The sequence below is a fragment of the Myotis yumanensis genome, unplaced genomic scaffold, assembly GCF_028538775.1.
Source record: "Myotis yumanensis isolate MYYU_CA2020_CCGP unplaced genomic scaffold, mMyoYum1.0.hap1 SCAF_9, whole genome shotgun sequence".
Lineage (NCBI taxonomy): Eukaryota > Metazoa > Chordata > Mammalia > Chiroptera > Vespertilionidae > Myotis > Myotis yumanensis.
Window position 1 is genome coordinate 81,742,386 of NW_027223760.1, and position 12,725 is coordinate 81,755,110.

The 12,725-nt window shown below is 48.5% G+C and overlaps 1 protein-coding gene across 3 annotated transcripts in view; it reads right to left on the reverse strand.

Annotated features, from left to right (window-relative positions):
* DOCK4 (dedicator of cytokinesis 4) overlaps nucleotides 1-12,725 on the reverse strand; it is a 197,137-nt gene that overhangs the window by 24,522 nt on the left and 159,890 nt on the right. For 2 of the 3 annotated variants that reach the window (XM_070424805.1, XM_070424803.1), the window contains exons 33-38: nucleotides 9,132-9,158; nucleotides 8,892-8,987; nucleotides 8,061-8,121; nucleotides 3,706-3,799; nucleotides 1,774-1,922; nucleotides 872-958 (exon numbers count right to left, since the gene is read on the reverse strand). In XM_070424805.1, coding sequence (XP_070280906.1) covers nucleotides 872-958; nucleotides 1,774-1,922; nucleotides 3,706-3,799; nucleotides 8,061-8,121; nucleotides 8,892-8,987; nucleotides 9,132-9,158 — 514 coding nt within the window. The remainder of the gene's footprint in view (nucleotides 1-871; nucleotides 959-1,773; nucleotides 1,923-3,705; nucleotides 3,800-8,060; nucleotides 8,122-8,891; nucleotides 8,988-9,131; nucleotides 9,159-12,725) is intronic. The other variant, XM_070424804.1, reaches the window with a different exon arrangement.

Here is a 12,725-nt window from a genome sequence, read left to right on the forward strand (position 1 = left end):
ATCCCCTCTTTTTTTAAATGTAGAAGCTGATGATCCCATTTTAGAGACCAGAGGAACTTAAGGACGTGGAGGGGCCCGGGGCGGAGGGGGAGGTGCCTGGCTGAGTCGGAGGGAAGGGAGAGTAAAACCTTTGTGAACACAGAGAACACCAAACTCCTAGTTCTTGGGTGGACCCTGGTTTAGGTTTAACAAATACAAACACATCTCTGAAGCTAAGGAGAGGTAACAACGATAGACTTTAGCCCCAGAATATTTAAAAAATGGGTCAGTTGGCCATTCCTACTATTTTGCTTCATGGACTATGGGACTAAGGAGGATATATCACTACAGAGACTTGTGTCCACGTGGGAAGCCCTTCCCAGTGTGGGGTTTCCTCAGGGAAGTATTACTCCCGGCTCAGATTGTGTGTTCAGATTGGGGGTTAGCCTAGATCAGCGGTTTTCTACTCAAGTGCCGCAAGAACTGTTAACCCTGCAACACCTGCCTCGGTAGTCAGGGCCACTGACCTCTTTCCCTCTGACTGTCCAATTCGAAAAAGACAACAGTCAACACAACAACAGCTGTCTGGTGTGAATGAATCAAAATCACACTGTTGTTTTTGGTCATATCAGAAAAAAATATACTTTCTGGTGTGGCCTGAGATGAGGAAGGCTGTCGATCGCTGGCCTCGTCCAGGGCTCACTGTTGTGTCCTCCTCAAAGCACCACAGAGCAATGAGCCGTTTCTCTGCACGAGAGCTGGGCAGCCCGAAGAAAGCCTTTCCTCAGTCCTCCCCGGAGGCATGTCGAGGGGCTAGACACAACGTCAGACGGGGAAGCTCACAGCAGAGGACGCCATGTGTGCTCAGCACGCGGCCCACGCCCTGCCTTACCCGCATTTTGCTCAGGTTCCGGTAGTCATAGTAGCTCTCGTACTGCTCTGCGATCTTCCGGCACAGGACGATGCCGTTCTCCCAGCACTGCGGACCAACGGGCACAGTTAGTGATCGCCCACACTTGCTTCCTTCCACCCCGAGGTCGGCGGGGACCGCCTTCCATCACCGAGCCTCACTTCATCCCTATGACCTGCTGTTAACAGGATCACTGCAGCTTTAATCACAGAGACAGCATGTAATTAACATGTAAATTATTAAAAGTCCTGCCTGGCCCTAACTGGTCTGGCTCAGTGGATACAGCGTCAGCCTGCGGACTGAAGGGTCCCAGGTTCGATTCCGGTCAAGGGCATGTACCTTGGTTGCAGGCACATCCCCAGTAGGAGATGTGCAGGAGGCAGCTGATTGATGCTTCTCTCTCATCGATGTTTCTAACTCTCTATTCCTCTCCCTTCCTCTCTGTGAAAAATCAATAAAATACATATTTAAAAAAAAAAGTTATGCCTGTCTGGCGTGGCTCAGTGGTTGAGCATCGACCTATGACCAGGAGGTCATGGTTCGATTCCTGATCAGAGCACATGCCCCAGGTGCGGGCTCCATCCCCAGTGTGGGGTGTACAGGAGGCAGCCGATGATGATTCTCTCTCATCACTGATGTTTCTCTCTCTCCCTCCCTCTCCCTTCCTCTCTGAAATCAATAAAAAGGTATTTTGTTAAAAAGTCTTTCCTGCTGTTAGGAGGATCACTGGGGCTTTAAGCATGGAGACAGCATGTAACTAACGTGTCTGTTATTAAAAGTCTTTAGGAAGCATGAAATGGCAATGCACCCCACCGGAGGAGGTGGCATCCATGAGCCGGAATGAAGGGTCCAAGGCACCAGCGCAGTCGCCCAGGGCCACTCACCTTGCCCCTGTCGAAGTTCTGGATGATGGCCAGGTGCAGGTGCTCCTTGCGCTGCCACTCGGTCTGCGCCGGGTAGCTCAGGAACTCGCGCAGCGGCCGGTCCGACCACTCCAGCAGCTCGTCGTACAGCAGGAGGGTGTAGGCGGCCTCTGCAAGGCAGCGGGGAGCAAAGTCCAGATGGGCCCTGCAGCCGCCCCTCAAGGGGAGCCAGTTTGTGACAAAGAGGGGACAACACTACTTTCTGAATGTCATAGTATTCCAGAAAAAGGCCCAGAATGTAAGAATATATACAATGGCAGGTTAGTGAATGCTGACTTTCTTGAAGATGGAATCATCAGAGATTTGCATGTAATTGTTTGGTTCCCTGTATTCATTCATTCATTCACAGAACACTACAGAGAAGTTCTCCATCCATTTCACTTTCTCCAGGAACTCACAGAATCGAAGGGAGAGGGGTAAAATGTTACAGGGGAAATAGAAAAGAAAAAAAAAAATGTTATAGGGAAAAGGACTCATTTCTTATGACTTTGGGGAACATAAAAACTACAAACAAATCAAAGAGTTTTTCCATCTCCAAAATATACCCAGCTAGATTTGGACTTCGTTTAGAGAACCAGAATAGACCTGCTATATATCTGCAGGAACTGTCCTCCGTTGCTTCTCTCGCTTCTTTTTTTATGTACTTTAAGTACAACAAGCCTACCGGGGTTTTTTCCCACAGATATAGAAACTAGGTTGAGCATTTCTCTCAAAATCTGGCTACCAGCTACTTAAAAATGACCATTTAAACTCTCAGGCAACATGATCAGCTAAGAAACCAAGATTCTCAGCATGTCTGTGGGGCCATCACTGTATGTAGATGGAATACGTATGACAGCCACCACATAAAGCGGGGAGACAAAGGGACTGCCATGGCTGTGAACTTTCCACATTTCACTTTAGGTGATAAAATACTAACTCTGAGTACACTGAAAAGTTAGGGATACATTTTGTAACACCCAAAACAACCTCGAAAAAAAGATGCTAAGAAATATAGTTAAAAAGCCAACACACAAATTAAAATGAAATACCAAAAATACATAAATAAATCCAACCTATACTAATAAAGGGTAATATGTTAATTAGGGCGGATATCTTCCGGACGTCCATCTGGACAAAGCCACAGTGGCTGCGAGGCCTGGGGCTCAGGCAGCCGTGGACTCATGACAGCGGTGGGTTCAGGCAGCCATGGACTCATGGCAGCCGTGGGCTCAGGCAGCCATGGACTCATGGCAGCCATGAGCCACTGCGGCTGCGAGACCTTGGGCTCAGGCCTCACAGCTGCTGTGGCCAGCAGTGGCAGCAGCAGCAGGATGATGGGGGCGGCGCCTTCCCCTGATCAGCCCGGTCGCCTCCCGCAGAGGGAGGCCAGACTGCGGCTTAGGCTGGGGGTCAAGGCACAGGTAGTTAGGGGTGATCAGGCCAGCAGGGGAGCAAGTTAGGGGCGAACAGGCCAGAAGGGGAGCAAGGTAGGGGCAATCAGGCTGGCAGGCAGAGGGGTTAGGGGCAATCAGGCAGGCAGGCAGGTGAGTGGTTAGGAGCCAGCAGTCCCAGATTGGGAGATGGGGATCGGGCCTAAACCGGTAGTCAGACATCCCCTGAGGGGTCCCAGATTTGAGAGGGTGCAGGCTGGGGTGAGGGCCCCCCCCCCCATGCACGAATTTCATGTACTGGGCCTCTAGCTTAAAATAAATTTCCATTATTAAAAAATAGGTGGTTCTTTATCTGATATGGAGGCTGGGACACAGAGAACAAAAGACAATCAATTATATAAGAAATAAATTTCAATTTTAAAGCAGAAATGCTTGAGCCCTAATTCCAAAAAGGAGAGGACTTACCGTGTCTCACACACCAGGGTCCACCCTCCCCGGCCGGAGCCCAAGACAGAATTACCTGTGAAGTTCTGTGCCTTGAGGTGCAAGTCGTAGAGTTTGTGGATGTAGCGGATGTACATCTCTTCCTTGTTCAGTTCCGTCTTATAAAAGTTCTGGGGGAAAAAAGTACAAGTGTAGAGAGTTGCTCAACAGTCAGGCCGGCAAATACCTGCCGTTTACTCTGCTGACATGTCATGAAATTGAACCAAAAGAATGGACTGTTTGTATAAATGTCTTTAACAGTGTGTAGTTCGGAGGCCCAGGGGCATGTTTTTATTCAACACCGGCTGTGCTCAACAGGACCTGGCGGCTGGATGCGCTGGAAATGTCTGCAGTGTTATCACCACTGATGAACATAGCCTTACTGACTATCATTTTTTTGTTAGTTTTGCTGCCAATGGACAGTCAGCCTATTCAACTAAAATCATGAAATATGTAACAGATTAACCTGTTTATTAAAGTTAATTAGTGATATCCAAAGGCGTTTCAAGTTTCAAACACATGTTTACTCGAAGGAAAAATAAGACACATCGGTAAGGCTGAGTCAAAACAACGCAAATGCAATTTTTCCTTCCGAAGATCATGTGAAGGTGGGAAAGAAAGGCTCTTTGTTGTTGGGGTGTTATGAGAGCTTCTTTGTGCTGGAGTTTAAATGTTTCCAGTTGACGTACAAAACATAAATGGATTGATAACAAGGTATTTTGTTTCAAATTATTATTATGGAGACAAGCTTATTGAAAATATTCATATGAAAAGTAGCTTGATCTTCCTAAATTTCCCTAACACATTTTAATGTTATCATAGACTCAACTTGAAGGTAACCTGGGCTCATGCTCTTGGCATTTAAAGGTACATCACCATCCTGGCTGGTTATATCAGTGGTTAGAGCACCAGCCCTTGGACTGAAGGCTCACGGGTTTGATTCCAGTCAAGGGCATGTATCTCGGTTACAGGCTCCATCCCCGGCCCTGGTCAGGGCGCATGCAGGAGGCAACCAATCGATGTCTCTCTCTCACATTGATGTTTCTGTCTCTCTACCCTCCCTTCCGCTGTCTCTAAAAATCAATGGGAAAAAATATCCTCCTGTGAGGATTAACCAAAAATAAATAAATAAATAGATAAATAAATAAATAAATAAATGCAGGTACATTATCAGCATCCACCTCTAGTCCTTCACAACGTGAGCAAGGGCCCTTCCTCGCTGAACGTGGTACACAGAGCACATGAAGTCCGATTCCAGCAGAAGCGGGCACGCTGAGACTCAGACGTGCTCTTTCCAAAGTGCCCTTGGAGGTGACATCCCGGCTACAGCACTGGGATGCCTGTCATTGTGGGCCCTGGTTTCGGGTGATGCTACTTGGGATGAGGAATAAGGAAAATGTGTGGCAATGGGAACACATCTGATGACTTGAAGAAGTGACAGGTTTTTCCACGGGGGACAGGCCACGGATTCTCCACGTTTTTGGAGCTGATTCGTTAGAGAGGGCTTTGGTAATGGGCTGAACTAGCTAATGTGGCTCGTAATACTGAACTTAAGCTTGAAGCCTGAGGACCATCTGCCCGTGCCCTTCCTGAATACCACCTCCCAGGAGTCCATTCTTCACTATGAGGGCTCTCCTATCCTTGAGACACGGACATGTAATTGAATAACATTTTTTCCAATTTGTATCATTATCCTCTCCCTTTTCTTCTCCTGTAGATCTTGGCATTCTTTTTTTTAAGAAATATATTTTTATGATTTTAGAGAGGAAGGGAGAGGGAGACAGAAACATCAATGATGAGAGAGGATCACTGATCGGCTCCCTCCTGCACGTCCCACACTGGGGCTCGAGTCCACAACCCAAGCACAGGGAATCGAACTGCGACCTCTTGGTTCATAGGTTGACACTCAACCACTGAGCTACGCCGTCGGGCAATGTTGGCATTCTTTAAAAAACCAAGTAAATAACGCCATTCACAGCTCCCATTATAACTCAAATCATTTCAATTAGCAAGCAGTGTTGTAGCATCAACACACATCTAACATCCCACAGCAGGTTTTTACGTTACTAAAGGATGATTTGCTCTAATAGCTATCTGGTAAGAAGCGGCTTTCTTTGAGAACAAAAATAAGACTCACTCTGGAAATGAATAGTTCTTTAAAAAAACAGAATGATCTCTCCCATCAGCAGAGGAGAATATGCACATATGTCTGGGGAAACGGGTGACACTGAGAACAAAACAATAATTACATTTCCCAGCATGAGTCATGACAAGGATTATGCACTTGTACGGCGAACACTCCAGTTAACGCTGGCAGCGTGAAGGAAGCCAGAGCTCTCCTGAGACAGTCTGGAGCTGATCTTCCCCGAGGGGAAAAACATCTCTGAGAGGGAGTGAGCGGATGAACAGAACCATTTGCCGCTACAAAAACATCAAGAAGGTTCCAGATGGAGTATGAGCTAGAACGATTCACTTCCACGTCATAGGTTTTGCTCCTTTAATAAGAAGTATTCTTGCCCGGCCCATGTGGCTCAGTGGTTGAGCATCAATCTATGGACCAGGAGATCATGGTTCAATTCTGGGTCAGGGCACATGCCCAGGAAGTGGGCTCCATCCCCAGTACGGGGCGTGCAGGAGGCAGCCAGTCAATGATCCTCCTCATCATTGATGTTTCTATTTCTCCCTCTCCCATCCAATCTAACATCAATAAATATATATTTAAAAACAAAACTGAACTCAATACAACAAGACTGGAGCCAATGAACAGACAAGACAGACAGAATCAGAGGGGGCAGAACATGCCTCCCAGGCAGAGGCCTATGCAGAGCAGCAAATTCGAGAGAGAGACAGAATAGGAATACGTGCTCAGAACAGATCCTGTGGTTTCATTTATTTCTTTTTTTTTTAATATATTTTTTATTGATTTCAGAGAGGAAGGGAGAGGGAGAGATAGAAACATCAATGATGAGAGAGAATCATTGATTGGCTGCCTCCTGAATGCCCCACACTGGGGACTGAGCTGCAATCTGGCATGTGCCCAGACTGGGAATCAAACCATGACCTCCTGGTTCACAGGTTTATGCTCAAACACTGAGCCACACCGGTCAGGCTCATTTTTCTTTAAAATAAGACAAAGGAGTCAAGACACTCACCAATTTAGAAATGGGAACAGTCACATGGTCCCCTATTTCAAATCTGATTAAGGGGAACGATCAAAAGCATGAATTTACCCTTTTTGATCACTGAACAATGCACGTCTACGCGAACAGTAATTTTTTTGCCCTGTGGTGAGAACATCACTCAATTTAATCGTTACTTACGAGATGGTTTAATATAAATGTGGTTTTCCCAGGGCAGTTCCAGTTTTGCCTGTTATCCTTACATGATATTTACTTTTACTCTCAAAAATATCCTGTTGGGCCTGGCCAGTGTGGCTCAGTGGTTGAGCGTCGATCCATGAACCAGGAGGTCATAGTTTGATTCCTGGTCAGGGCACATGACCGAGTTGGGGGGCTCGATCCCCAGAAGGGGGTGTGCAGGAGGCATCCAATTAGTGATTCTCATCATTGATGTTTCTCCCTCTCTCTCTCCCCCTCTCCCTTCCTCTCTGAAATCAATTTTTTTTTAAAAAAAAATGTCCTGTTGGGAGGGTAAGCTATATGATCATCCTACTTATAACCCAAGCCTTAACCATGGTGGCATCATACATTTAATAAGAAGGTAGAAAGTGAAAATTGGCTTAACAGAAGAGTCATTTGGTCGCAAAAGAAGAGATCACTAATATTTATTACGATGGAAAGAAACTGTCTAAACAGAAGTACAAAGTCCTAGGGGACGCTGCTTGTTTCTAGAGAGCGACAAAGGATGATAGATCCCGTTGAGCTACAGGGGACAGATGACTCCCACTGGGATCTCCAGGCTCCGCCTCCAGGCCCCGGGGCCACCATGGGTGCGTCTGCAATGCTGGAGCGGGTAATTTCCTGGGATTTAATTCAACCTGAAGCTCGATAGGCCTTTTTTATTTTTTAAATATATTTTTTATTAATTTCAGAGAGGGAGGGAGGGAGAGAGAGAGAGAGAGAAACATCAATGATGAGAGAGAATCATAGATCAGCTGCCACCTGCACGCCCCACACTGGAGATGGAGCCCCCAGCCCGGGCCTGTGCCCTGACCGGGAATCAAACTGTGACCACCTGGTTCATAGGTCAATGCTCAACCACTGAGCCACACTGGTGGGACTCGCTAGGCCTCCTTTAGATACACTTCTAAACTCTTCTAAGAAATATCGGGTAAAAAAAACACTGTGGATCGAAACCAAACAAAACATAGTATTTCTGTAAAACAACAAATGTTAGGCTCTGAGGAGGAAAGGGAGTGGGTGGGTCACTAACCAGAAGGCTCACTGTGCAGCCGATCTTCTTGCCATCCACCTCGCCCACTTTCATGCAGTCCCTGAAAACAGAAAACAACAGTCAGAACCCAGAGCTTCCTTCCCGATGCACACACACACACTGATCTTTCAGGGAAGTAAGAGGCTAAAGGCTCAGGGACTGCAGCAACTGCCCCCAGGCAACTGCCCCAGGCTGCAGGATCTCAGGTGAGGGGTGACAGACTTCAGAGCCTCCAGCGGGCAGCCCTCCCTCTCAGTGGGCGGGGCGAAGGTGTGGTATTATACACCTCTAATGTGGGTGGAAAGGGGCGGGTAAAGCCCGGCCATCAACAATGAGAATGAAGGTTCATTCTTGAAATAAAACAAAAACACCATGCATTCAAGTGGAGCAAACCGCTGGACCAGTTTAGAGCATTTAAAAGTTAAAAATAAAACGCTGTCTATGGAAGCAGCATGGTTGTCTAATTCTCCAACACTCCATCTTCACCCCGAAATGGATGGATCTGCTTACTGGCTCTAATGGGCGAGTCCAGATAAAAACGAACAAAACCAAAACCCCTTTACTAACGGGGCTCTGAGAACCCTCTCCATCCACTGAGACTTGGAAAGAACTGCCGACCAAAACAAAACACAAAGGAAGAGGAGCGACACAGAAACGTCCTGAGCCAGCAGTGCACAGCGTTATCTCAGGCCTCAGGTTCACGGCCGTCGATCAGATCTCCGGGGCGGGGGCGGGGGGGGGGGGGGGGGGAGCTCAGGTGTGTGGGGACTGTCCTCCACTCTGAGTCCCTAACCAGGGCGCAGCACACCTGGGAAATGGCACCCAACTCACCTGTAATCCAACAACCTCTCCATCAGACGCGTCACCGTGGCGATCAAGGAGACTCCACTCTCCCTCCATGTTTCCCGCTCGATTTTCTTCAGCAGACTGGAAAAGAGAGGACCCCAGGCATTTTCAACATTTATTTTTATCGGTCACCATGACGACCATTTTACTTTCATCAGCACCTTAAATGCCTTAGCAACCACAGCAACATCTTACAAGGAGCACAATTTGCAAACAATGTCTTACCTAGGATAGGGACCAAAGAGTGGAATTCTAATCCCGGAAGCATTGACAAAACAAATGGATGTTTAGATTCTCCGAGTCGTGAAATACGAACCCATGCACAGCATCACAGTTTCACACAGGCAAGCCCCGAGCAGCTCACACACGCTTTCTCCCAGCGTCTCCCTCCCGGGAGCAGGCTCGCACCTCCCCACAGCCCAGGACAGTGTGGCCAGCGGAGACAGCACACCTGCGAGTGCACTGTCAGGTCAGCCCTTGCTGTATTCCCGGGAAACCGGCCCCCTACCTCTCCGTGGAGCGCATCCTCATCCGAGCAGTTCTACCGCGGTGCAATGCCCCAGGAAAACCCTTGCACAGACGGAGTGACGTGTGGCGTTTTTTTCCTTTCACTTAGCATTTGCCCACTCAATACATATTGTACTGTCTGGTGCATGCAGGCAACAGCTTCATACATTGCGTCACTAATCACAGGGGACTTTCTATGGGGTGGTTACAGTGGGCAGGTGACAGGTACCAGACCACTGCCTCCTGCCTTCTCCCCTAGCCTCAAGCACCTTGGGGCAGAGGCGCTATCTAAACACAACATAATAAGTCACAGCAATGAGCACCTATTTTACTCATTCCCGCTTCTCCTAGGGCAGCGGTTCTCAACCTGTGGGTCGCGACCCCTTTGGCGGTTGAACGACCCTTTCACAGGGGTCGCCCAAGACCATCCTGCATATCAGATATTTACATGACGACTCATAACAGTAGCAACATTACAGTTATGAAGTAGCAACAAAAATAATTTTATGGTTGGGTCACAACATGAGGAACTGTATTTAAAGGGCCAGAAGGTTGAGAACCACTGTCCTAGGGTGAAGCAGACACTGGCAGAGCCTGTAGGGCTGAATCTGTCCATGGTAAAAGGTGGACCTTGAGCAGGACCTGTGAAGACGCCTCCCTGCCCCTCTGGATGGAATAATCATCATTTCTGTCTAAAATCCTGTGTCTCATCCTGGTTTCAGAAATAACCTAGAAAACACTTCTTACAAGTACCACCTAAGCCTGCTGTCTACTGTGCTCAGTGGAAAAAGAAGCAGGAAAGAAAAAAGCTATTTTGGGGGGGTCTGTGGCTATCGTCTCTCCCTTCTCCCCACTTCCAGCTATTGCCTCCCAGTGCCCAGCCTCTGTCTCCGCATCTGTTGCCTACACCTTCCTGATCATTTTGGTTTTCAGGTTTATTCTGAGCTGTTTCCTAGATTGTGATTGGGGGTGGGGGGGAAGCATATGAAAGGACGGACTTGCCCTGACTGATCCCTCAGTTTCACTAAAATGTGTTTTCTTTACCGAGCCGGCGTGGCTCAGTGGCTGAGTGTCAACCTATGAACCAGGAGGTCACAGTTCGATTCTCGGTCAGGGCACATATCCAGGTTGCAGGCTTGATCCCCAGTGTGGGGTATAGGAGGCAGCCGATCAATGATTCTCTCCCATCTATCTTTCTCTCCCTCTCCCTTCCTCTCTGAAATCAATAAAAACCTTTTTTTTTTAAAAAAGTGATTTCTTGTAAAAACAAAAACAACCCCTGAATAGCACTATTTCAGGCTTCAATGCCAAAGTGGAAGTGAGCCGAGTGCTGACATGGGCACTGCCTGCCCACGCCCTGCGGGTGCGGCAGCAGCCTCCCCGGTGCCAGCCCACACCTCACAGACTCCAGGGGCCGGGAGACAAAGGCCTCAGGTAAGCGATCTAAAAATACGGGAGATTTCTCTCCCTTTGCACAGCCTCCCGGAGCAGTAAGACATCGGAGCTACACGCCCTCCTGCGAGAAGAGGCAAAGCTCTGCAGAGCACGCCTCCTCGAAGAGCCCAGCACCCAAAGGTGGGGGCTGAGACTAGAACCCAACTTATGGCCTTTGGCAGCCAGGCTGGTTCTTGGTGTCCAAGTTCCCCCTGCGATTTTACCTGACAGGAGACTCAGGGGAAGAGGAGGCAATTTAAAAAAATATATATTTCTATTGATTTCAGAGAGGAAGGGAGAGGGAGGGAGAGGTCTATGCTCAACCACTGAGCCATGCGGCTGGGCAAGAGGAGCCATCTCACCTGGTCCACAGTCATGCCCTTGCACCGTGCTGAGGACACAGAGACTCGTCTAAGGACAGCACAGGTGACGTCTTATTGCCAACAGACAAGCAATGAGACTCCACAGCTTGGGACTTCAGAATCCCACGACCCTGCGGGAGGGCTCCGTGCTCAGCGGCTTGGACCCATGAAGGAACGTTGGGGGAGGACCTGGCCCCCCATCGCCCGCTCTGTCGGAACAGGACTGTGCTGAGACCATCGCTCGAGCCTGAAACACCTGTGCCTGCGCCTGCTCTTCATCCGCAGAAAAGGGTCACACACCTGAAGTGTGTGTAAGAGCTAATCCTGCCTGCAAGCTACAACTTAGTGTGTGAGCACCAATACAGGTCTCTGACTGCATTACCCGGAGCAGCCTACGATAAAGCAGCGACTGCGGGAAAAGCTGAGATGGGAGTTACACCTTCTGGAAAGCTCCCCGAGGACCCCCAAGGCTGGGAGCACCCTGTGTGTTCCCACAGCACACCCACCACATCCCAGCCCTAGGCGAGTCCTGGCCCAGGAGGTGCTCAATCAGGCGCCACGACGCCTCAGGGCAGCCAGGGGGCCTCGCGTGGTTCTGATGCCCTGTTCTGATCCATCCCCTGGCGTCTTTGACCGCAATGTCAGCATCATTAAGAGTAACAAATACTGACTCTTATTTCAGGGAGGTGCAGTCTGGGTAAATAAAGATGCTGCTGGGATTAGAGGAAGATGACGGGTTCCTGGGAAGGTGTCATACAAATGGAAAGTCTCAGCCGAAACCGGTTTGGCTCAGTGGATAGAGCGTCGGCCTGCGGACTGAAGGGTCCCAGGTTCGATTCCGGTCAAGGGCATGTACCTGGGTTGCGGGCACCTCCCCAGTGGGAGATGTGCAGGAGGCAGCTGATCAATGTTTCTCTCTCATCGATGTTTCTGGCTCTCTATCTCTCTCCCTTCCTCTCTGTAAAAAATCAATAAAATATATATATAAAAAAAAGGAAAGTCTCGTTTTAACGCCACTTTAGCAAGTGCTGCCTTTTCAGAAGGCGGTGACCTGCCTTCAGCTTCTGAACTTTTTAAAAAATATATTTTTATTGATTTCAAAGGGAGGGAGGGAGGGAGGGAGGGAGGGAGGGAGGGAGGGAGGGAGGGAGAGAGAAACATCAACTAATTGGCTGCCTCCTGCCCCCTACCAGGGATCAAGCCTGCAACCCTGACATGTGCCCTGACCTGGGAATCGAACCCAGTGACCTCCTGGTTCACAGGTCAATGCTCAACCACTGAGGCACACCTGTCGGCAGTTTCTGAACAAATTTTAAGACGTTTTAGACATGAATTACAGAGAACAGATGAGATCGTCCCATGACAACGTGTGTTCCTACTTCATAATGTGCGCAGTGACTCACTGTGACTACACTAATTCATTGTGATTTCTATGACCAAAAAGTGCATATTATTGTTACCCAAAATATAATAACATTTTTACTCTCTCTTCTGAGCCCAGGTAGTAATGATATGT